The sequence below is a fragment of the Prunus avium genome, chromosome 3 (assembly GCF_965620075.1).
Source record: "Prunus avium chromosome 3, drPruAviu1.hap1.1, whole genome shotgun sequence".
In the NCBI taxonomy this organism is placed as follows: domain Eukaryota; kingdom Viridiplantae; phylum Streptophyta; class Magnoliopsida; order Rosales; family Rosaceae; genus Prunus; species Prunus avium.
In genome coordinates, this window is record NC_142286.1 from 31,767,623 (window position 1) to 31,794,519 (window position 26,897).

The window sequence follows — 26,897 nt, forward strand, 5'->3', positions numbered from 1 at the left end:
ATTGTTACCTAAATCTGAAAGATAAACACAAAAAGGATTAAAAGCACAAGTTTAACTCAAAAACATAACCAAATCATAAGCTAGAAGGGTACAAAATGATATACAATTATGAACCGATCACCCACTTGCTCTAATCAGGCTCCACCATGCGGATTTTCAGCCTCGAGTACTTCTCCAAGAACTCTTCCTATAAATACAAGGCTCAAGCTACATTCAAAGGGTTCAAACACCAAACCAAAGCCTCCCACGGAGCAACTTATTTTTTCCTGTAATGCACTTTCAATATCTTTATTGCTTTCCTAGGAGTAGTGTTAGACTGTAAGGAAAATTCATTCATCAATATATCATACGACCCTTGATTTTCAAGGCGCCGGAGCACCATCCCTATTGTTCGTTCACTCACCCCATATATCATACGACCGTCGCTCCCTGAGCAACGCGCCGGAGTACCGCCCAAAACCCACCACCAACACCATCACTCAGCCGAGACTAATTCCTCTCTCGGCTACAATCGTTTGATTAGAAGACGAGTTCAAATAGGCGCACCACTTATCCATCCTACACTCATCAACATCTCGACGCACGGTAGACCGTGCTGGCACGCCCGCGCACAACCGCACCGCACCCAAAAGCAGGAAGCCGCGTGTCAACGCATATCCCCTCGGCCCGGAACTCTAGGCCGTGAGATTTGCGCGGCAGACAATTGTAGCAATCTTAAAATAGATGTAATCCTCTGCAAATGTTGCCTTCACAATCCCATTTAGCACAAACTTAATATATTACCATATACATTTCATAACCATTAACTCTTACATAGCCATTAAACCCTTACAAAATGACACCTCAACACCCAACAACCCACAAGCACTTCATTCAATGGCAGAGGCCAATTTGAAGCTCCTCTTTTTGTTCACTCTAGATCTGAGCATCCCTCCCACAATTATGCTTCCAAACAGAACCCACGAAGCCACCACCAACACCCAAACGACCTTTTCTCTTTGTCTTGCCTTTACCATTGATTTATCAAGCTTATTCCAGCAACCCTTCTAACTCTCATGTGCCTTTGCTGCACACATTGAAAATTGCCTCCCAGGATTCGAATATGTCCAAGAGGTTCGAATTGTAGCAGCCTTGCCACACCAACACATCGGCGCCTCTTCATCCATTACAAGAATAGATTTGCTACTTAATCTTCTTAGCAACATGAGTTAGGGCACGCTTTGTGAGCAGTTTCGTCCGGAATCGATTTTTTGGTCTGAAATGCCCTTCGTGTGGCCCATTGGACTGGGCTTTCAGGATATTTGGTGGGTCTTGCAACTGCTACATCAGCATTTAACATATGACCAGACGGTCAATCTAACGGCTGATGTGAATTCATCAGATTTTGAACTGATGGGTGAAATCGATGAAATTGAAACCTCGGGGTCCATTTCGATATAGACCCTAAACATTGATGGAGTGAAAAGTTGTTAGTCCTTTCCTTTTTGCCTTGTTCTATTTTGTCTGTTGCAACTCATTGTTTTCTTTTAAATTGGTTTTTTATATTATATATATATATTTTTTTGAAAACCTTTCAATTGTTTATTGGAGATTAAAGATACAAATATAAGCATGAGGTTCTGATTTTTTCTTTGAACCTTTTTCTCTGTAATTCCTTTTTATGATACAATCTTTCTTCTGCTCAATCAATGTGATGATAGTATTAGAGCCCATCTCAATATTTTTATAATTTCTTCTATCTTTCTTTTAATTTCTACTTTTGAAGCTCCATTTTGTAATTTGGGCACAAAACCTTTTACTAAATTGATGACCTTTTCAATTTCTCTTAGATTCTTCTACGTTCCTTTTTGAATTTCTGGTTCTTTCAAGTTACTTTTGCTTCCTAAAGCTTCGCTTATCTGAAGATGTTATGATAGTTAACCATAACCACCACCGTATATGGGGAAAAAAAACATAATCACCGTTATAATAGATATCCCAAAATAAAAAATAGCCCATTCTTTTAAAAATTCATGGGTCTGCCATTGTGCGAAAACATATACGACTCATTAAAATATATCTGGAATTGACTTTTTGGTCTGAAACTATCGACCTGATGTTGGTTTAAAGGGGGTAACGAAGCCTTGGAATGCATGCCAAGGCCTGACAGCGAAAATTTCTTTTTTCTTTTTCGAAAATGTCATTTGCGTGGCCCATTTGGATTGGGCTGTCAAGATAAGTGGTAGGTCCTGCAGTTGCCACATCAACATTTAACGTCTGACTAGGTGGTCAATCTAACGACCGATGTGAATTGGTGAGATTTTGAAATGTTTGGTATGTAATTGATGAAATTGAAACCTTGGAGCCCATTTCGATACAGACCCTAAAGCTCGAGGGAGTGAAATGTCGTTAGTCCTTTCTTTTTTGTCATGTTCCATTTTGTCTGTTGCAACTCGTTGTTTTCCTTTAAATTGTTTAATTTTTTTTCAATGAAAACCTTTCAATTGTTTATTGGAGATTAAAGATACAAATATAAGTATGAGGTTCTAAATTTTTCTCTGTTATTCTTTTTCTACTACAATCTTACTTCTTCTCAATTCATATTGTTATGATGGTGTTTGTGCCTGATAAATCACGGCCATGAGCTGGCCGAAAGGGCCCTTTCCCTCGGCCCTGGCACTTGTTCGCAAAGGCTGAAACGCAGTGTTTCGCCAGGGCATTTCGCCTTCCTTAAAGAATAAAAGAGGAAATGCTAAGGCATGATCATCTCGGCCTCAAACGTAGGCCGAGGCCGAGGCCGAACAAAATTGCGGCCAAGGCATTAAAGGCAAATCATCATGTGACAACAGGGTCCCAGGCTTCATTTAATGAAGTAGTGCCTGTTGAATGCAGCGAACCCATTGGCCACAAAGTAGCATTTAATGCATGAGGAAAGGTGGGAAGTGACTGAAGTCAGGATTTGGTGATGAAGATCAGAGTGATTAGACGTGGACATTCTCACAAGGATTCTGACAGCTTGAGATGTTGGTTCACCAGCTATCCAGGCAATAAATGCGTCTCCACGGCCAGAGGTTCAGAACCCACGATCGAGAGCGGCGGCCGAGATTCACCGGGATTTCTGGAGTCTCACCACCATACTTCACGATCCCAAATGTCGATTGGACTGCCCACTTGCGCTAATCAGACTCCACTATGCGTAAATTCAGCCTCGATTACTCATCCAGGGACTCTTCCTATAAATACAAGACTCGAGCTACATTCAAAGGGTTCAACACCAAAACAAGCCTCCCACGGAGCAACTTATCTTTTCCTGTAATGCACTTTCAATATCTTTACTTGCTTTCCTAGGAGTAGTGTTAGATTGTAAGCAGAATCCATTCATCAATATATCATACGACCCTTGATTTTCAAGGCGCCGGAGCACCATCCTTGTTGTTCGTTCACTCACCCCATATATCACACGACCGTCGCTCCCTGAGCAGCGTGCCGGAGCACCGCCCAAAATCCACCACCAACACCATCACTCGACGGCCTTGTAGTTCAGGCCGTGAACCTAACAGCCGAGACCAGTTCCTCTCTCGGCTACAATCGTTTGACTAGGAAGACAGATCAAACAGGCGCACCATTCATCCATCCAACACTCATCGAAACATCAATGCACGGTGAACCGTGCTGGCACGCCCGCGCACAACCGCACCGCACCCAAAAGCAGGAAACCCCGTGTTAACGCACATCCCCTCGGCCCGGAACTTCAGGCCGTGAGATTTGCGCGGCAGACAGATGGTATTAGAGCCCATCTCGATACTTGTATAATTTCTCATATCTTTTTCTACTTTCTAAAGCTCCATTTTTTAATTTAGGCACAAAGCCCTTACTAAATTCATGAACTTTTCAAGTTTGACGTATCTGATGATGTTATGATGGTTAATCATAACCACTGCTGGAACGAGTGGATGTTATGATTGAATCTAGCTCACCCCTAAAAAGAATTTTGAGCCCGTCATTGTACAAAAACATGTTGAAATTTTAAAAGGTTTTAAAAATTTAACCGTTTTTATTTAATTAATTATTTTAGCTGTTTTATTTTATAGAAAATTTGGCATAAGTCCAATTATGAGGAGAGATTTTGGGTGCAATCCATGCAGAAATTGTTATTGATCCAAATCCTTTGACTTTTGCGCCACATAAGATTACATGCCTATTTCAATTTATTGATATTTACTTTTGTTTATTTTTTATTTTTTATTCCAGTTATGCACCTAAAACATAAATAAGGTAAATTATGAATTCCTAAAACTGGTAAGTTATTGATTTGTAGGATATTAATTATCATATTTGATTTGAATTTAATTGCAAATCTATTTATTGAATTCTGAAATTTTCCCAAGGTATACGGACATCAAAATTTGTAATAAGAGTTCATAAAAACTTCATACCTTAACAATAGGTAAGGTACCTATGCATACACCTCGTATGCAGTATGCAGGTAATTAAACCCATAAATTACCTATGGTCTAGGTAATTAAATCCATAAATTACCTCTAGTCTAGGTAGTTATACCCTCTAACCCAGCTAATTGAACTCATATAATATCTTGGTATGGATCTTTAAACTCAACTGAGATAAAAATCCATACAAAATTTCTTTGGAAAAAAAAAAAACACTATTACATGGAAGACATGTACATATGTATATAAATATGAACCCCCATAAAAAAATGCTTAAGAAAACTCAAGAAAAAAACACTTACCTGTAAGGCAGGTACATATATACTTGTATGTATTAACATTATTTACCTGTATGTCATCAGGTACATAATTTAATGTGGGTGCTTGTCTGATCGATTGGTATTATGTGGGAGTCTTTACTTTTTATTGATTAAATTGTATTTTATCTATATATTAGGAATATTATCAAGGAAAAAAAAATTCAAAATTCAAAATTTGGAATTCAATTTTAAGGAAATAATGCATTAAATTTAGATTTTCAATGTATTTTCCTTATTTACCTTAAAGGGTAAAATCGACACAACAAAAAAGTAATAAATATCGAAGGACCTACATCTAAAACCAAAAACACGAGGACTAGACCCAATGACAGCTAATCGTTTTGGACCTAGATCTAAGAACCCCTTTATTTTATTTATTGTGGGGGTTATACATATTTAATTTTCAGATATTATTTCTATATTGAATGCCTTAATTTTCTGGTTTAATGTGGTGAATATTACATATTCTTGGATGCCTATAAAAGGTCACTCCTCGTTCACATTTGATACACCATCAGATAATCACAAACCACAATCTGATTCTCTCTTCTTCTACCTTTTATATTTTCTCTACTTATATTATTATTTTTCGCAATGGTTCTGTGAGAACCTGTAAAAAAAAAACATATATATATATAAAATAATTATTTATTAATATGAATTTTTCCTATTTAAATATTTATTGTGAAGATTTATATGTTATTAAATCTTAAGCCTAGCATGAGATTATCCCTTTAGTTGAAAGATGACACCATTCTTGTTATCCATGTGTAGAGACTTAGAATTGGTTTTAATCAAATCATCATTGCCATGCCACCTTGCACGCTAGCTAGTAACAAGTGGTGTTGTGATATCATTGGCCAAAGGTGGATGACTCACAGTATTCCCTCATCTTTCTATCTTATCTTTTGGTGGTGGTGTTGTGATATCATTGGCCAAAGGGGATGAGTCACATTATTCCCTTACATTTCTATCTTATCTTTTTTGTGGTATATATAAATATTATTTGGGTGCATGCATATCCTCTCCTATAAGTATCATGCTTTCTTACTTCAATCATTCATTCCAATCCTTTAAGATAGATTTCTACCATGAAGTAGTGTTAGAGAGAGAGAGAGAGAGAGAGAGAGAGAGAGAGAGAGAGAGAGAAGGAAGAAAAAGAAACAAGATGAAGAGCGTGTGTGTTTGTCTTGCAATGTTTCATACTTATCATGGTGAGTGGGTTATATAATATGTTCTAAAAGTTCTTATTTTTTGATAAATGTGAAAATCATGGGTGTTGTGCCTCAAAAGAGGTTTCTTTTTAAATTTATAAACTCGCAAGCGCACGAATCGAATATAGCATAAGCGTGTAAGAGCGAGATCGTACCCAAGGGATTGCGTGAAAAGATAGAAAACCAATTATACCCAAGTTAATTTCATTGCCAACCTAGTTGATTCAAATGGTGATTTGTTTGTTGATAAAGAAAATTAAATAAAGCATAAAACAAATATGGAAATGACAATAAACTGAAATTAAGATTTAAACTTATAAGAAAAATAACTAAGGTATTGGAATCCACACCATCATTCCATAAGATCCTAATTATTTATCTTTCAATTCCCATGGAGTAGCAATCTAGAAATCAATCTACTGCTTTCTCAAGATTTATCAATTAAGCTTGTAATTTATATCATAAGTAAATTCTCCTTCCCTTCATAAGTACAAATTCTAAGCATAAAATGTAAACAAAATTATTTAACTACAAAGGATCAAAGTTTCCTAAGCATCCTATGTGAAAAAGTTTATTTGAATAACAAAATATCAAAGAAATTTGTAAACTAAAAATATAAACCAAGGATGAATTAATAGATTAATCCAAACTCTTAACTACCACAAATACATGTTATATGTCACAATACATGATAGAAGTGGTGAAAAGAAGATTAATCTATTAATCATGTGAAGTGAAAATTATAATCATTGAACACCACAATATTTGAGAATTGAAAATAAAAACTAGAACTCTATTTAATAATGGTGTTTCATCCAACCTTAGTTAAGTATTTTAGTTAGACATAATTAAGAATTAAAACAAAACAAAGAAACTAAAATACATGAATTAAATGAGAACTAAGAAAGGTGAAGAACAATTTTAAGAGAGTTATTAGCTCTCGGTTCTTTCCTTTCCATCCTTGTTCTCTTTCTTTCTCACTTTCTCTCTCTCTTTCTCTCTTCCTTTCTTTCCTTCCTTCTGCCGTGTATCACTCTTGAAATTCTCCTCCACCCTCTTGAGTTGCTGCCTATTTATAGAAGCATGAAGTCCCTTTCATTCCAGCTGCATGTGCAAGCTGTCTTCTAGAACCTGTCTTGGTGTGTGACAGCCTGTGGATTGAGTTTTTATCCAATTGCTCCAATGTTTGGATATGTGTTAGTCGACATCTTAATGAACAAATGTCATGAAGGATATTTATTCATTTGAGCATGGGAGAATTCGGTTTTCAGGCCTGCAAATGGACTGTACAGCATGAGCTGTAAAAGGCAAAGTCATCAAATCCAACTTGAGTTCTTCTCTCTTTTTGCAACACATTGCCTATTTCTCCTCCTTCTCATGCCATTGGTGGAAGACAATTAATATCTACAAACAACCACTCATTAAATACAAAAACAAAGATTGGAAATCACCAATACAAATACTCTAATAGATTTACATAATACAAAAGAAAATACTAACAAATATAAATTTAAGGATAAAACTTGTATTAATTTTGTGCTCATCAAATACCCCCAAACCTATATTTTGCTAGTCCTCGAGCAAAAGAAAATAAAAACTAAGTAGAAAAGAAAACTAAGCCACTTTCGCAGGGATCTCGATTGCATTTAGCATATGCAACAAGCCTTTAAACCTCTAGGTATCCCTAGTAGGAGGAGTTGTGTCTCCTGAGGGTTTAACAGATACGATACCCACAAACGTTTTACTGACTCTGTAAAACAAAATAATTAGAAAACTTAAAAGATTGTGTTTAGTCCTTTAAGCAAAACAACAAAAATAAAAATAAAAACAAAAACAAAAACAAATTCAAAATAAAAACAAAAATAAAAACTCAAAACAATTTTTCCGCACATTTTCTGAAGAGAAATGACTCATGCACATGACTTAAACGTTTTAACAAAGAAAGCTCAGTTTTAGACATTATTTACAAGGTGGCAATGTTCAAAACACAATATGCTTAAAGTGTAGTAGTGTGATGGCCAAATTCAACTCATTCTCTAATTTCAGTTTTTACAAAACTTCAAAAATCATATCAAGCACAAATGTAACTTCAAATCTCACCAAAGTTGTCCTCTCACAAATGAATCACTCGGAAGAGGGTTACAAAATGCATCACTCAATAATAAATATGAGAATAGAGTTAAACCATAAGGGACTTAACTCATAATAGAAGGATGGAAAATATGCATGACTATGATCTCAAGAAGGATGCCAAACACTTAAAAGTTAAAAATGTGTGCAATTGAACCACATGACATTTAGGATCAATTTAGGTCTTTACCATGGGTTGTAATGGGGCTAAGGGTGTAAGGTGAGTAAGAAATGAAGGATATGGATACAACAAAGTTCAAGGAACTCACAATGTAAGAGCATATAACAGTTGATTACAAGACTTTGAATCCTTACGCTTTAGATTTTATTTTTTTACGTGATCATTTAGACCACAAAGCTTTATGCCTCCATTTATTTTGATTCACACTCCTTTCTTCTATTTGAACAACCATCAATTTATTTTTTGAAGCCAATAAAGAAACTTGGACTCGAAATCTGAATCCAATGTCACTTAACCACAACTTTTCTCTTTTCTTTCACTCTTTGAGTGAAGTTCTTCTTCTTTTTTTTTTTTTTTTTTTTTTTTTTTTTTTTTTTTTTAAAAAAATGTAATATCTCTTCCCAAACTTAGCATAAAAAACACATCCAAACTAAAGCTCATGAGTTCCTTAGAAAGGTAAATTCTTGTTTTTCAGGCTAAGGCTAAGACTAATAATTGGTTAAATGAAAGAAAAGGCTTACATGTAGGCTCAAAGTGGTTACAATGGAAAATCATGCTTAAGCATGCATACGGTTAGTTTGAAAGGCACAAACGGTTCAAAGAGGGCCTTAATATCATTTCTCAAATGTCACGTAATCAAATTGCACAAGAATGAATGTTTTTTTTTTTAAGTGCTCAACCAAGTCAATGAATAATGAGATCAAACAACAACTTGGATGACAAGAAAATAAGAATATGTGTATAACACTCATGAAATGAAGCACAAGGCTCAAAGCTCACATTATATGGTTATACAAGTCTAATTCATGCTTGATACAATTCTTTGGATCATGCAAGTCCCTTAACTAGAGAATTATGAAACAAATGGCAAGTGCATAGAGTGGTTCAAACATATCATGCTAGAACGATGCCAGTCAGTGAATACGTAAATAATAAATTTTTTTTTATATAGACATTTTCAATCAAGTCATGTAAACATTCATCACAATCTCATCTTATGTGTCCGGAAAGTGACTTGAAAACAAAATGACTCAAAACTGAAAAGAAAACAAACTAAAAGAAAGCAAGAAATTAAGTGAAACGAAAATAAGACTTGCTATCCCTTCCCAAACTTAGAAATAAACATTGTCCTCAATGTTGAAAAATTTAGGCATCAGCAAAGTTATAACAAGAAATGAAAGGGATTTAAAGTAATTAAATAAAAGAACAAACAAGAATTAAAACTACAACTCAGTTGCAAAAACAAAACAAAATCAAACGGAACAAAACTAAACTAAATACAACAGTAAGCCCTAACAACAGTTCTACGCACGCAGAAATCCAGCCCATGAGGACGTTCAAATCAATTGAAAACCCAACCCAAACGAAAGCCCAAACACTTCTTTTATTATTATTATTATTATTAAAAATTAAAGAAAACAAAGAAGCGTTGTCAGAAGCGCAAGGAACGAGATTTCTGAAAAGAGAGAAGAGGGGCCGGATGTCTCGTTTACTGATAGGTCACGGGCCAAAAGAGGTGAGGGACATGTCAGCGTGCAGAGGCCGCTTTTACATCCCCCAAGCCAGAATTATTGGCTTCGTAGGAAGGCGCGGCGACTTTTTATTTCTTGAAAGCGCTGAAAGGCAGAAATGCAGTTAAGAGGGTTGGGGGACGGGTGCGGCAGATGGAGATAAGCCGTAGGGGTGCGCGAAACTCAGAAGCGCAGCGGCTAGGGTTTAGAAAAAATTAAGTCTATAAAAGGCAGAGAAAAAATGAAAAACACAAACTCCTAAACAAACAAAAGAGAAAAGAAAGAAGAAAAGAGAGTGAAAAATCAAAATGGCCTCTTCCTATCCATTTTCGTTGGATCTTAACTTAGCTCCACCGACTCAAACATGGGGCCAAGCAGTGGCACCAGTATGGGTGCCCTATTTTGCCTCCGCACGAGGGCCTGTAACAGTAAATGACTCAATACTCCTGGACAACGATGTTGCCATTGGAGTTGCGAGAAATCTAGTGACTCCTAAAGATATACGTGTGCTGGGCACAAGGGACGACAATCGGGTCGTGAGCGACGCCCTGGCACTAAGCGTGCAGAGTACAACATGTGTCGCAAGTTTGGGTCATCGCCTACTTGCGAAGTCCCATGAGGTAGAGGTGCTGAAAGGCCAGTTGGCGGCGGAGCGAAGTATAGTTGAAGATTGTCAGAGTGTTATAAAAAGCTTGAAAAGGGAGAGGTCAAGGATAGTGGAGGTGAATCGACACCAGCTAGAAGTATTGCGGGACGAGAATAAAAACCTATCAAAGATGGTAGAGTTGTACTCTCGAGACATGCGAAAGCAGCTGGAGGACCTAGACCGACCAGGGAAACGCAAGCAATCAGATCGTGAGAGAAGTTTTGCTGAAGCGAAGATTGCGATCTTTGGGAGCTCAAGTGATGAGCCCCAAGAGGCTGTGCGTGAAGACCCTGGAGAGGACATCCAGAGGGCCAAACTCAAAGCTCCTATGGTCGAGACACCGAGCACTGTGAAAAAATAATTTCTAATGTATTATTGGTGTGCCTGTTTGTTTCGCCCTTCCCCTGTATTTTTCATTTTCATTTTGTTTCACTCTTTTTTTTTTCCAGAAATAAAAGAAATTAAGTTGCAAAAGAAAGAGTAGCACACTTCCCAAACAAAACAAAGATGACAGCCGAAAGGGAAAACACACTTCCCAAACTTAAAATAAAACAAAGCAAAACACAAAGCACCAAAAAAAATGAAAGTAACGGGCAAAAACATAAAACACCAGAAAACACGGAGGTAAAAAGAAAAGTAAAGTGAAAGTAGAAATGCTCCCTTCTAAATGCATGTGACCGCAAAATCCTCGTGAAGCGTAGGGATCCGAGAAAAAAAGGGCAACGGCTGGATAGCAATTTGGAGATCCGAAGTGGATGTCGGCTCCCTCATCAGTAGATGTCTATTTAAACCGTGCATTGGTTAAGTGTTGGAGTACCCTTCATTTCTTCCTGCAAATTCAAGAAAAACCATCAAATAATTCAGAAACAAAACAATGGCATCCTCATGCGCTCACCTTGATGATCTCAACCTTGAATTGTCCCTTGCACCTCCGAATGCGCAGATAAGGGCTCCTCCAAACCCTGTCTTCCCAAACTCTACATATCATCACGGCACGGCCTCAAACTTTGCTGAGGCAATACCGAACTTTGCTGAGGCAAGGCCGAACAGAGCAGTGCTGCTGGGAGGCATGATTGGCAGCAAACTCACACTGGCAGATCATTGGCATATAGCACACAGGTCTGACAATGTGGCAGTGGATGAGTCCCACACTTTTACCGCGCTCCAAGCGGTCTCGGCCACAAATCTGGGCTTGCGCCTACTGGCGAGGACGCGAGAGTGTGGAGCTTTGAGCGATGAGGTGGCTTCTTTGAAAGCTCTGGTGGCGGATTTGCAGAAACGGCTCTACTTGGCCAACCAGAATGTAGAAGCACTGCAGAAGAGAAATAATGATCATGTCGAACTTTTGCAGGTTCTACAAGTAAGAGCAAGTAGAGGCAATTAGCATGATGCCTCAGGTGGCTCATAATCTGGAAACAAACATGTGATTGAGAAATTTATGTATGCATTTTCACTTTTGTGTATGTAATCACATGTTTATGAAATGAATAAGTTTTTGAGCCAAATTTCTGTGTGTGCAATCATGAAGCAATCTACTTCCCAAACTTAACAACAAATTAAATACATAAACAAGTAAAAGAAAGCAAGAATTACAGTAATAAAAGCAAAGAGAAACAAGAAATTCGGAATTACCTTAAAAAAAATAAATAAATAAATCAAAACAAAACAAAACAAAACTTCTAAACCTTACCCCCAAACCTAAATCAAACATTGCCCTTAATGTTTCAAAATAAAAGCATAGCAAATGCATGGAATAAGAGGGTAAATGATATAGAAAGACAATACCTGGAAAATATGCGTGCCAATCCCTTGGTATTTATCCATTGCAGAATAAAAGACAAAAATAAAAAATAAAAAATAAATAAAAAATAAAAAATCCAAGCAAAAAAAAAGAAATAAAGACCAAAATGAAATAAAACACACAAAAAGAAAACTAAAATCTATACAAATACAAAATAAACAGTCATAAAAAATACAAAAATAACCACACAAAGAAATAAGCAAAAATTATATTGTTTTTATTTTTTTATTTTTTTTATTTTACACTTTGTAAAAAATAATAATAATAATAATAATAACAATAACTTATTTTAAAAACACAAATATACAAGCAACTCACGGATGACCAGTTAAGGGCCTCAGAAAACACAGCCAGGGGATCCGGGAAGGTTGGAGGGGTCACAATGGTCCCGCTTAAAACCCAAACTTCTTAAACACCGAAGGTGTCGCCTATAGAACTCCTAGACACTGTATTGACGAAGACACTCACTGAAGTTACCAAAAGTCAGCTCATATGAAAATTTTTTTATTTTTTTATTTTAAAAAATTTGTTTAAAAAAAAAAAAATTAATAATAAAAATAAAAATAATAATAATAATAATAAATAATAATAACAATAACAAAACAAGAAAAGAGAAAAGATTGGAATGATCCCCCTTGAAGCGATTAGGTCGAGCATGGATGCATTTGGAGGTCGCGACTTCTCCTACTACTCCACACTTCTCCTCCTTATGATTAGAGTTGTCTTCTTTTCCTTTTTTATTGATACCTGTACAAACAAGCACATAAAGTTCAAGCAATAAGCACACAAATTGACATAAAGAAAAAGAAATGAACTTTCTTAAAATAAAATAAATTAAAATATAAAACTTCTTCCAAGTCCAAAGTTGCACCAAAAGAAGCTTTAACGATATAACTGAAACAAAGAAATGAAAAATTAATACACAATGATATTACAATATGAACAAGAGAATTAACAAAATCAAAATTATTTTTTTTTCAATTTTTTTTTTTTTTTTTGTAATATTTTTTTATAAAAGGTTAATACATATTACAATAGAAACAAGATAATTGACAAAATCTAAATTTTTTTTTTTTTTATGTTTTATAATTTCGTTTTTTTTTCTTTTTTAAAAGTTTTATATATATTACAAAACTAAATTATAACTAGTGGAAGAATTTAATTAACCAAAATATGATTAGTTTTCCGTTGCAATCCCCGGCAACGGCGCCAAAAACTTGTTGTCTTCTTTTCCTTTTTTATTGATACCTGTACAAACAAGCACATAAAGTTCAAGCAATAAGCACACAAATTGACTCAAAAGAGGTTTCTTTTAAAAGTTATAAACTCGCAAGCGCACGAATCGAATATAGCATAAGCGTGTAAGAGCGAGATCGTACCCAAGGGATTGCGTGAAAAGATAGAAAACCAATTATACCCAAGTTAATTTCATTGCCAACCTAGTTGATTCAAATGGTGATTTGTTTGTTGATAAAGAAAATTAAATAAAGCATAAAACAAATATGGAAATGACAATAAACTGAAATTAAGATTTAAACTTATAAGAAAAATAACTAAGGTATTGGAATCCACACCATCATTCCATAAGATCCTAATTATTTATCTTTCAATTCCCATGGAGTAGCAATCTAGAAATCAATCTACTGCTTTCTCAAGATTTATCAATTAAGCTTGTAATTTATATCATAAGTAAATTCTCCTTCCCTTCATAAGTACAAATTCTAAGCATAAAATGTAAACAAAATTATTTAACTACAAAGGATCAAAGTTTCCTAAGCATCCTATGTGAAAAAGTTTATTTGAATAACAAAATATCAAAGAAATTTGTAAACTAAAAATATAAACCAAGGATGAATTAATAGATTAATCCAAACTCTTAACTACCACAAATACATGTTATATGTCACAATACATGATAGAAGTGGTGAAAAGAAGATTAATCTATTAATCATGTGAAGTGAAAATTATAATCATTGAACACCACAATATTTGAGAATTGAAAATAAAAACTAGAACTCTATTTAATAATGGTGTTTCATCCAACCTTAGTTAAGTATTTTAGTTAGACATAATTAAGAATTAAAACAAAACAAAGAAACTAAAATACATGAATTAAATGAGAACTAAGAAAGGTGAAGAACAATTTTAAGAGAGTTATTAGCTCTCGGTTCTTTCCTTTCCATCCTTGTTCTCTTTCTTTCTCACTTTCTCTCTCTCTTTCTCTCTTCCTTTCTTTCCTTCCTTCTGCCGTGTATCACTCTTGAAATTCTCCTCCACCCTCTTGAGTTGCTGCCTATTTATAGAAGCATGAAGTCCCTTTCATTCCAGCTGCATGTGCAAGCTGTCTTCTAGAACCTGTCTTGGTGTGTGACAGCCTGTGGATTGAGTTTTTATCCAATTGCTCCAATGTTTGGATATGTGTTAGTCGACATCTTAATGAACAAATGTCATGAAGGATATTTATTCATTTGAGCATGGGAGAATTCGGTTTTCAGGCCTGCAAATGGACTGTACAGCATGAGCTGTAAAAGGCAAAGTCATCAAATCCAACTTGAGTTCTTCTCTCTTTTTGCAACACATTGCCTATTTCTCCTCCTTCTCATGCCATTGGTGGAAGACAATTAATATCTACAAACAACCACTCATTAAATACAAAAACAAAGATTGGAAATCACCAATACAAATACTCTAATAGATTTACATAATACAAAAGAAAATACTAACAAATATAAATTTAAGGATAAAACTTGTATTAATTTTGTGCTCATCAATGGGGTTATTCTATTTACAAACCTCTCTCTATTTTCAAGTCAAGCATGTCTAATTTATGCAATATTTCACACAATATATATTATTTAGAATTTTTGTGAAGTACGTATTATTCATGGCACATGGGAACTTCAGTTACAGGGTATCCGAAGGATAAATGTACCAGACCGGGACATAGGGCAGTGAGGCTGATAGGGGTCACGTACTGGGTACAATTTGTGAAGGATAACCAAGATATGAAGTAATGATGTGATATGATTTGGATTGTGTATCTTTTTATTATATTTTTCTAGAGTGTGTAATATGACATTGCTTGACTGGCATATTACATAATCTACTTACTGAGCGGTGGTTTGCTCATCTCTCACCTATTTTGTTTTTCAGATCAATTAGTGGGCAAGACAAAGCCGAAACCAGAGAAGTTGGATTAGTTTAGAGTGATAAACTTTTATTTATATCTTGTACCATTGTAAGATTATTATTATTACTTTCATAAATACAATGGTAATGTATTTTAACCAATTTTCCAATCTTTTTTTTTATTTATTTATTTCAATTCACGCACCCTGATTCGGGAATATTCTTTATTCTCGGATCGGGTCATGACAGGTTCTGTGACTTGGATAGCTATATCCGTCTATGTACGTACTCATAGCGGATCTTGAGTTTGTGTACAAGGGGTCGTATCTTGGAGTCTTGTAGACTGTCAGTACTTGCATGTAGGGAGGCTACAAAGGCTTTAGGACAGCATCTTTGACGTGCTTCACTGTACCAAACTCACCTTCTTACTTATTATTTATTTTACTTTTACTTACCTATTAATTTGTTTTCTTCAATTTTATTGTACCTTAAAAGCTTTCCAATTTTGTTTATATGTTATTTATAATATAAAGTTTTATATTTGGCTTTACAGAAAAGGAAAACTATATTTTTTATAACAAAACATACATGACTCGTTTAAATATATTAATTCACTAAATTCAAATTCAAAGTATGTATATGATATATATATCTATCTACGGTACCCGTCATGCAATCCAAGGCTTAATAATTACAAGGAGGACTAGTTAATCTTTTTATTTATTTATTTATGAATGAAAATGAAATGTATACCAAAATATAGCACGTGAAAGATGCTGCCTGCAGTCTTGTCATGCATGCATGGCTGTAATTTACGTACTTTCTATCTTTGTTTGCTTGGCTAGAGACATGTAATTAAAATACAAGGACAAGACAAACAATCTTAATTAAAGTTTGCACGAAAAGAAGATAATAGACGAAATCTTTTGGCAAATTGAGTGAGTGGTACCTAGGGCGAACTACCCCACAAAATTGAATCCTACGACAATAACCAATAATATCGGGCCTTTTTTTTTGGTATCACCAATTAATACGTTTGTATCTTCGGCTAGGTATACCTAAATCTCATATATACGTTTGTTCACAAGGTGACTGATTTACCTACTTTTGGTCACGTGGTTGAAGACTCAAGTGAGTGAAACCCAACCCCACTCAAATCCGTTAGAAAGTTTCTGAATTGTTTATTTCATTTCATACTACATACAAAGATAACAACAGCTTGAGTAAAAAAGAAAAAAAAATATGATACTTTTAATTAGATGCTCCATTTCAAACCATAGACACTCCTCTAACGGGAGCTTGATTAGGGACAAAATCACTTGAATTAAAGAGTTATATCACTATAATGTTCTTTTTAGTCATTATACATAGCTCACAACACTTTCACACAAAAATTTACCACACTCAAAAACTGATTATTGTACCAACATCACTTTTAATAAAAAGTTCATCAAATACCAAACTGCTTTCTTTCACAACTGATTTATCTCAAAGCACATATGAATGTGATTATTTTCATATCACAACAATGCCAATTCTTATTTCAATTCCTACTTAGTTTAGGATTCCTATTTTAATCCTATTTCCTACGTACCAACTATAAATAAGACTTTTAGGAAGTCATATTATTTGTGGCTAGAGAGTGTCTATGAGTGTGGTTACGAACCAAATTACAAGTGAGTGTGAAGAATTACTAAAGATTCACTATAGAAGTACAAGGGAAAAAATAATGAATATGGCGCTTTGCTTGAAAAAGGACTTGCACACTGCAGTTCAAATATCCTTTATAAATAAATAAATATATATATATATATATATATATATATATATATATATATATGCAGAGAGCTTCCATTGAGAAATCGCTCAAATAAGTTATTTGAGGGACACTCTTGTAGGACCCACTCAGCATTGTATTTCACTAATCCAAACCATTTATTTTTTAAATATATATATATCAATCTCAAACAAAATCATTTTAGGAATCCTTAAATTGAAACTCAGTATGATATCATGTTAATGTAATTACTTAATCATGTTGAGTCAGTGTTCGATCTTTTTTTCAGTTTCTTCAAATATTATAGTTGGTCCAAAATTAATGGATACACATGCAGATGCTTGGCTCATGGGCTGAATGTTTGGTTTGGAACTGCAAAGTTATGCATATCATTTTTGTCGGTGTGGTTGGAGACTAGAAGCTTACATAGCAATAGTCAGTAGCGGAGGCAGAGTTTAATGTTTGGGGGGCCACAAGCTTAAAACTATTAGATTTTTTGTGCAGTCACTATAGTCTTTACACAATCAAAGAGGTGGGAAGATGATAGGGGGCCAGGTCATCTCAGGCCCATGAATAGCTCCGCCCCTGGCAATAGTTATTGGTTGGCTGATTATTTTTGTCGGTGAACTTTTCGAAATTCCAGTAGAACAAAATCTTGTCAGTTAACATTTTCCAAAAGTTTACTAATTATACATATAAACGATTTTCTTATGTTTCTTTTTCCTTTGTAGCAAACGAAGGCAATTTGAACTAGGGCCCCTGCTAGCATTGAGAACAAAAACATACTCATACCAAATTGTTAATTAGTTAATTATAAATCTTGTTCAAAGATACCTGTCATTTATTATACGAATTCTTATGATTTTTATGATAATACAAACTAATATGTAGGTTTAGTATTTACTTTAGGCATGAATACTAAGGCCTGTTTGGGAGTGCTTCTGAAAATGCTAAAAACGCTTTTTGACAACTAAAAGCGTTTCTGACAATATTTGGCCGAAAAGTTTAGAAAAGTTTTTCGAAGAAGAACCTGCTATGTGCTTCTTCAGGAAACACTCCCAAGTGCTTTTTCAGTAAGCATTTGAATTTGTTATGAAAATTCAAGATTTTTATAATAAAAACGCTATTGTTAGAAGCACTTATAAGTAGAAGTACTTTCTAAAGAAGCAGTCCCAAACGAGCTCTATGTACAATAATTATATCAATTTTAAAAAGCTTAATTATTTTATAGATTATAAGTGAAGCATGCGTTTCTAGTATAGAATTTTGACACCTGTCCTTTCATTTAACACCACTTAACCCAGTCTTAACAGAGTGAACCTTCCCAACAGAAAAAAATAATAAAAGAACCCAGACTAGACTACAAACTCTCCTCTGCCACGTCCCTTCAACTTCACCACTTTTTTGTTTTCATCTTCACTGCTAATGAATATTGACCTTTGACCGTTTCCACTTCAACCCAGTTACAATCAAACTATTTTATGACTAAAACACTTCAAATTAATGATAATTTTATTAAACTAAAACACAGTTCTATTAGTCTACTTATGGAGAAAACCTTAGTTGCAACCGGATAATACTATTTTGCTATCCCTGTTTCATAGAAGTCTTTCTCCAACTCATGGCAATATTTTTAAAATTTTAAAATTAATTAATTAATTTAAAAAGTAGCTATTCTGACGGACATTACCTCACTTTTGCTGTATAAATAATCTGCACTTGCAAGCACTGCAATGCACACACAAAAGCTAAGATGGATTCTACAAAAGTAGCTACTAAGCCACATGCTGTTTGCATTCCAGCTCCTCCTCCAAGTCATATAAAGTCAATGCTTAAATTTGCAAAGCTCCTACACCATAGAGGTTTTCATATAACCTTTGTTAACACAGAGTACAATAACAAGCGTTTTCTTAAATCTCTAGGATCCAATGCCCTTGATGGCTTGCCTGATTTTCGGTTCGAAGCCATCCCGGATAGCCTTCCGGATTCAGATGAAGATGCCACACAAGATGACACCTTGCGTTGTGAATCCATCAGAAAACAAAATTTCTTGCCTCCCTTTCTTGCCCTCCTTGCAAAACTCAACAATGATGCCATATCAACATCCAGCAATCCTCCTGTGACTTGCATAGTTTCAGATGGTTTCATGTCCATGTTCACAATCACAGCTGCTGAAGAAATTGAAGCCCCTATAGTGCTGTTATACACTATAGCTGCCTGCAGCTTCATGGGAAGTAAACAACTTCGCACTGTGGTCGAAAAAGGACTTGCTCCACTCAAAGGTGAAATATATAACTATTAATTGAGGCAATTGTTGTTTAACTTATGGTTAACTGCTTGTTTCTAAATATGCAAATGAAATGTTTCTTCAATTGAATTTCATTTGTCTATTGCAGATGAGAGCTGTTTCACAAATGGCTATCTGGAAACGGTAATAGATTGGATCCCGGGAATGAGAGATATCCGTTTGAGGGATCTCCCAACCTTCTTGCGAACCACAAATTTGGATGATACAATGCTTAACTTCAGCATGGAAGGAACCGATAGAGCTCATGAAGCTTCAGCAGTTGTTCTTCATACTTTTGATGCCTTGGAGACAGATGTTTTGGATGCTCTCTCATCTATGCTTCCCCATGTGTACACCGTTGGCCCTCTTCAGTTGCATCTCAATCAGATACCAGAACACCCTTTGAAAATGGGATACAATCTATGGAAAGAAGAAACTGAATGCCTCGAGTGGCTAAACACCAAGGCAACAAACTCAGTTGTGTATGTGAATTTCGGCAGTATGGCAGTCGTGACACCAGAACAGCTTGTGGAGTTTGGGTGGGGACTTGCAAATAGCAAGCTTCCATTCTTTTGGGTAATTAGACCTGATCTAGTTATTGGAGAATCCGCTATTTTGCCGCCAGAGTTTGTGGCTGAAACTAAGGAAAGAAGTCTAATAGCTGGGTGGTGCCCACAAGAGCAAGTCCTTAACCACCCATCAGTTGGAGGATTTTTAACGCACAGCGGTTGGAATTCAACAGTTGAGAGCATTACTGCAGGAGTTCCTATGCTCTGTTGGCCATTCTTCGCAGACCAGCAAATGGGATGTCGCTATACTTGCAATGAATGGGGCATTGGCATGGAGATTAGTAATGATGTGAAGAGGGATGAGGTAGAGAAGCTTGTCAAAGAGTTAATGGAGGGTGAGAAAGGTAAGAAGATGAAAAATAAGGTTATGGAGTGGAAGAAACTTGCAGAAGAAGCTACAGGTCCAGATGGTTCTTCATCCACATGTTGTGAAAAAATGGACAAACACTTTCACTCACTCCCCTAATGATCTTGTTGTTGATGGACTTTGTGACACACACAATGATGGATGAATCACACACACACACTTGAGACAACAACCAAGCACAAAGTGACACAAGAATTTATAGAGGTTCAGCAATTGCCTACATCCTCTTGGTGATCCCCTTGAGAAATTCACTTCATGAAAGAATAAGTTACAACTTTGGTTTTACACAGAAAAACCCCCTTAGAACTCTATTCTCTCCCCAAGCTCTCTTTTCTCTCACACCCCTTGCTCAACACTTTGATGCACTTGTGAACACTCTCACAACCCTTGGTGTTTCCCTCCTTGGTGTCTAGACTCTCAAGACCCCAACTCAGCTCTAAACTTGAACTGATTGCTCTCTCTCACGTTTTCCCTTGGTGAGTTAACCTCTTTTGAACACAATAGCACCCAGCTACTTGACCACCTTGAGATTAACCACACTTTGTTTCTGCTTCAGCCACTTCCTCTTATTCAACTTGTTTTCTCCCTTGTGTTATCTTACTTCATCCCATTACCTACACAAGCCAATGGACACAAGATAAGGCACCATCTTGTCATCCACGTTCCTTCCTTTAGTCTCCCACTTAGACTAAAGATCAGATCATGCAAGTAAACAACTCCCACTTCAGCCACTTTCCACTACACCAGAAAGAATGGAGAGTGAATCTTTCAAAGCAAGACAAACAATTGGCAATGAGTGCTCTCCCAACTATCCAGCAGGTAGTCAACCCTCTTTTACCTCAGAAGTGACCCACTAAGCCTCTGAAATCTTGTGGAAAGCGATAGCCCTCGAAAACACAGTTGAAAACACGTAAGAAAACGTCACAGCACGATTTGGGCGACCGGTCGCCAGGAACTGGCGACCGGTCGCTTTTGGGCAGAGTCGAAACACATTGAATCTGTGCTAGGGCGACCGGTCGCAAATAGCTGGCGACCGGTCGCTCGTCATTTTCGATTCAGACATTGAACCTGCTTCAAAACGACCGGTCGCCCAAACCTTGCGACCGGTCGCTGCCTCCATCACTTGCAACCTTAATGTGAGTCAAATTTCCAACAATCTCCACCTTGGCGAACCATTAATCACCCCGTGAACCATTGTTGACTTCTAGAACCTCTTCAACCTCTTAGAAACCGTTCTAGTAATTTCCAAGAGCTCCACCATGGCAATACACCTCTTGCCTCAATGCACCTTTGGTGGAAGGTGCTCCACCCAAGCCTAAACTTGAGTAACATGGACCTCTTGTGCAGAAAAGAGTTCCCCCTTGCCAAATTCATTGCTCCTTGCCTCCTTGGAACCTTGAATCTTGGACTTCCCTTGATATGCAAACCACATACCAAACCTTTGTTCACTAAATCCCCATTTAGCACCTCTTGCTCTTGGATTTAAGAACACATTTCTTTTCATCAATGCACTTCTCCAACTTTCCCGCTTCATGCTCCCTATAGCACTCCGAAATGTGGTTGGATCTTCTTGGTCCATCCATCCAAAACCTAGGGAAGGTTTGATGGATTCCTTGGGCCCGGACCTTGCAATTGATGATGACTCCACCTCAAGTAGAACCCCTTTGTGAGTTTGTTGTTGTTGCCCTCCTTCTTCAGCCCTTGTGTCAAGCTCCACCTCAAATGGAGTCCCTTCCATGACCACCTTGGCAAGAAGCTTCTCTTCAACAACATCCTCCCCATCATTTCTTATCTTGACTTCACTTTCTGCAGCTTTGAAATCAAGCACCTTTGATGATGAACCGTTAGTCATACAACCTTGACTAACCTTCCTTGCCCAACTTCTCTTGAGCACACTTGCAGCTACATTATGTTGGACCGGCTCCTTGACATTAAGACTTGTTGCTTGCTTTTCCTTGGTACAAATCTCTGCACCACTCAAAAGCTTGTATGTGTTGTTTGGTTGAATCTCCCCTCTCATAACCACCACAGAACCTTGTGTGACCATGAGCTTCCCTCCTTTGGCCTTGTAAGAACAACCTTCTCTATCCAAAGAACCAAGAGAGACTAGATTCGTTCTTAGTGCAGGTACAAACCTTACCTCACTAAGAGTCCAAACTTCACCACCTTGCAACTTGATCTTCACAGTCCCTATGCCCAAAACTTCACATGTAGTTTTGTCTCCCAACATAATCTTGCATGCATCCTTATCCTCATATGTGTCAAACATCAACTTATTTGCACACACATGATATGAGCACCCGGAATCTAAAATCCAACTTGAAGAAGAATTCTTACACGAAGAACTTGCCATGACTTCCCCGTTACTTTCATCCGTAACCGTCAAGAGTTCATCACATGTGTCCTCATCACACACGTGGGCTGAACTTCCAGCTTTCTTCATCTTGTTCAGCTTCTCCTTCCATACCGGACAATCTCGTCTCCAATGATCCATAGATCCACACTCGAAGCACCCTTCATTGTCCTTGGACTTAGTATTCCTTTTGCTGCCCTTGCCTTCTTGCTTGCTTGAACGACTCCTTGCGAACAAACCAGCATCTTGAGAGTTCTCCTCCGAACGTTGAGACATCCTGTGATGCGACATCACATCTTGCACCACCTCCTCAAAATTCAAAGTACTCTTCCCGAACATAAGTGTAGTTCGGAAATGCTTATAAGACGGAGGCAAGGATGTTAGTAACATGAGTGCCTTATCCTCCGTATTATACAACACATCCATTCTTTGCAAGTCAGCAACACATCTATTGAAGCTGCTCAAATGCTCCATCAGATTTCCTTCCTCCGCCATCCGAAGATTTAGGAGTTCCTCCTTGAGGAAGAGCTTGTTGGTCAGCGACTTCCCTGCAAACATCTCTTCGAGCTTCTCCCATGTTTGTTGCGCTGTGTCCTTCATCACGTTGATGAGCACCTCATCGGAGATGAAGTTCTCGATGGCTCCTCTAGCCAACTCATCTAGCACACCCCACTCCGCATCTGTCATGGTAACCGGCTTCTTCTCTTTGCCTTCCAAGACAACACTGAGATTTTGTTGTGTAAGGGCTGACTTCATCCTCCTTTGCCAAAGTGTGAAGTTCTCCTTCCCTGTGAAAGGCTTCAACTCCACCTTCATGCTGACAGATTGTGGTAGCCTCTGATGCATAGAGCTACTTCCACCTTCAGCTTCCTTGTCACTTGCCATCTTCAACACACTAGCAATTGCTGCTCCAACACAGCTCTGATACCACTTGTTGTGAAAAAATGGACAAACACTTTCACTCACTCCCCTAATGATCTTGTTGTTGATGGACTTTGTGACACACACAATGATGGATGAATCACACACACACACTTGAGACAACAACCAAGCACAAAGTGACACAAGAATTTATAGAGGTTCAGCAATTGCCTACATCCTCTTGGTGATCCCCTTGAGAAATTCACTTCATGAAAGAATAAGTTACAACTTTGGTTTTACACAGAAAAACCCCCTTAGAACTCTATTCTCTCCCCAAGCTCTCTTTTCTCTCACACCCCTTGCTCAACACTTCGATGCACTTGTGAACACTCTCACAACCCTTGGTGTTTCCCTCCTTGGTGTCTAGACTCTCAAGACCCCAACTCAGCTCTAAACTTGAACTGATTGCTCTCTCTCACGTTTTCCCTTGGTGAGTTAACCTCTTTTGAACACAATAGCACCCAGCTACTTGACCACCTTGAGATTAACCACACTTTGTTTCTGCTTCAGCCACTTCCTCTTATTCAACTTGTTTTCTCCCTTGTGTTATCTTACTTCATCCCATTACCTACACAAGCCAATGGACACAAGATAAGGCACCATCTTGTCATCCACGTTCCTTCCTTTAGTCTCCCACTTAGACTAAAGATCAGATCATGCAAGTAAACAACTCCCACTTCAGCCACCTTCCACTACACCAGAAAATGGAGAGTGAATCTTTCAAAGCAAGACAAACAATTGGCAATGAGTGCTCTCCCAACTATCCAGCAGGTAGTCAACCCTCTTTTACCTCAGAAGTGACCCACTAAGCCTCTGAAATCTTGTGGAAAGCGATAGCCCTCGAAAACACAGTTGAAAACACGTAAGAAAACGTCACAGCACGATTTGGGCGACCGGTCGCCAGGAACTGGCGACCGGTCGCTTTTGGGCAGAGTCGAAACACATTGAATCTGTGCTAGGGCGACCGGTCGCAAATAGCTGGCGACCGGTCGCTCGTCATTTTCGATTCAGACATTGAACCTGCTTCAAAACGACCGGTCGCCCAAACCTTGCGACCGGTCGCTGCCTCCATCACTTGCAACCTTAATGTGAGTCAAATTTCCAACACCACAAACTTAGACAATTTAGTGAATCAAGTGCTATTGAGAAAAAGTTAAAGATGTTTCCATAAGAGTATTGATGTTATTAATTATCATTTCCGTTGCCATTGTCTCAAATAATCAACTAGCTAGCAATTTGTACTCAGGCATGTAAAACCTGTGTTACTATGTCTAGAAGTTTGTTTTGCTCTAAGATTTTCACTAATTACACTCAATGATATATGTTGTGTGAAAACACTCCAAAACCTTTTCGTTGATGGACTTGGCAACTACCACACACAAGCCATACAAAAATAACGTACACATACAAAGAACACAAGAATTTAAAGAGGTTCGGCGTTGTGCCTACGTCCTCTTTGGTCATCCCCAAGAAATTCACAGCCCCTTTGGTTACAATGAAAAACCCCCTTTGCTGTCTCACAAACCCTAGCTTTGTTTTCTCTTGACTTGGCTCAAACCCAATTTGACGCCCTTATTTTCTCAAAACTAACATAAAGTATTCAAACCATGTTCATATTTTAGCATGTGGTATTGTTGTTAATATTATGTTAACTCGCAATTGTACGGGGCAATTAGTAGTATAGCAAGACAAGTACGAGGTCGTACCCACGAAGACTGAGAAGTTAAAACTAGTTATGTACTTAGATTCCCAAATTCAAGAAAGTAGGAGGTTATGTCTAAAACAGAATTTAAAACAAGAGTGGTTGTGATTGTTGAACAAAAAAAGCAAAATGAAATTTCAAACAAAAACAAGTAAACAAATGTAACAAAGAGTGGTTTTAAGAGTTGGAAAACCCTAAACCCTATGTACTTAGATTCCCAAATTCAAGAAAGTAGGAGGTTATGTCTAAAACAGAATTTAAAACAAGAGTGGTTGTGATTGTTGAACAAAAAAAGCAAAATGAAATTTCAAACAAAAACAAGTAAACAAATGTAACAAAGAGTGGTTTTAAGAGTTGGAAAACAGATTTTGAGACTAGGGCATTCGAATCACCATAACAATTCAATTCTGGGTTATAAAGATTCAAGTAACAAGTCTAATTCAGATTCAAAGATTGATTCTAGCTAAAGTATGATTAGGCCATGGTGTTTGGTCCTAACCTTGTGTTCCTAATTCCCTAATTTGATCATTTGTTGTCTAACCTAAAATTAAGCATTAGGAACCCATTAAGCATAGAAGAACATTTTAAACAACCAAGTATGTATCTAATCCCTGTTGTCGAATGTCCATACATACTCTTCCTATTCATAGTTCAATTCGAATTAAAGCATGGTGTATACTCTTAATTCAAACCAAGATAGTTAACAAACAAGTTCTAATGGTGATCAATCATTCAAACAAGCATGTTAACTTATAAGCATAATGAATAAGAACATGAATCATGAATCAAACTTGAAACTCCAAACTTATAAACCCAGAATATTCATGTTAGGTTACATCGAAGCCCTAGTTATGGATTTAGCTACTCATAATGGAAAAGAGACTTGAACAGAAATGAGAAAACATAATGAATGCAATAAGAGTAGAAAAACCCTTTTTCTGAAGTTCTTGTGGTGTCCAAGGCTTCTCCAAGTGCTTCTCCACTTCTAATGCTTCTCCAAGAGCTTCCCCACTTCTAATGCTTCTCCAAGAGCTTCCCCACTTCTCGAAAGATGATGAAGGATATGGAGGTGATTTGGGATGAGTTTGAGTGAGTGGTGATGGCTAAGGAAGATGAAATTCGTAGGGAAATGGAAGAGAGGTTTGCTGGAGTTGTTTTGGTGATTGTTGGAGTGTTTGGGATTTTGAGAGTGTTTGAGGATGGTTGGAGTGAATTGTGGGGTTGTGAATCCTAGGATTTGTTGTGTCTTGAATGTGGAATGGATGTGGTATTTATAGGGAGAGGGGAGTGATAAATCTGAATTCAATATGGCTAATGCATACAACACTTGCATTATAAAAGATGAATTGGTTGATGCACTTCACTAATGCATACAACACTTGCATTATAAAATCTGAATTGGTTGATGCACTTCACCAATAGATCCCACCAGCAGCCCTAGCTCATCTTCATGTCACCATGACCAAGCTTCCAACCAGAAATGATAGCTCATACCTAGCTCACCATGACCAAGCATCCAACCAGCACATGCTGAGGTCAGCATGACCAGCAACTTCAAGGGC

At 37.1% G+C, this 26,897-nt stretch overlaps 1 protein-coding gene and 1 long non-coding RNA gene across 2 annotated transcripts; one reads left to right on the forward strand and one right to left on the reverse strand.

Moving 5' to 3' along the window:
* Nucleotides 1–6,163: 6,163 nt before the first annotated feature.
* On the reverse strand, nt 6,164–12,730 carry LOC148295949 (uncharacterized). Its single transcript, XR_015834758.1, has 2 exons — nt 12,215–12,730; nt 6,164–11,741 (listed from the first exon to the last, which is right to left on the reverse strand). It is a non-coding gene; the product is annotated as an uncharacterized LOC148295949 (long non-coding RNA).
* A 6,159-nt stretch (nt 12,731–18,889) lies between these two features.
* On the forward strand, nt 18,890–20,816 carry LOC110768739 (7-deoxyloganetin glucosyltransferase-like). The gene is made up of 2 exons (XM_021972586.2): nt 18,890–19,418; nt 19,533–20,816. The coding sequence occupies exons 1-2, from the start codon at nt 18,890–18,892 to the stop codon at nt 20,456–20,458; spliced, it is 1,455 nt and encodes a 484-aa protein (XP_021828278.2). The 3' UTR covers nt 20,459–20,816.
* Nucleotides 20,817–26,897: the final 6,081 nt, after the last annotated feature.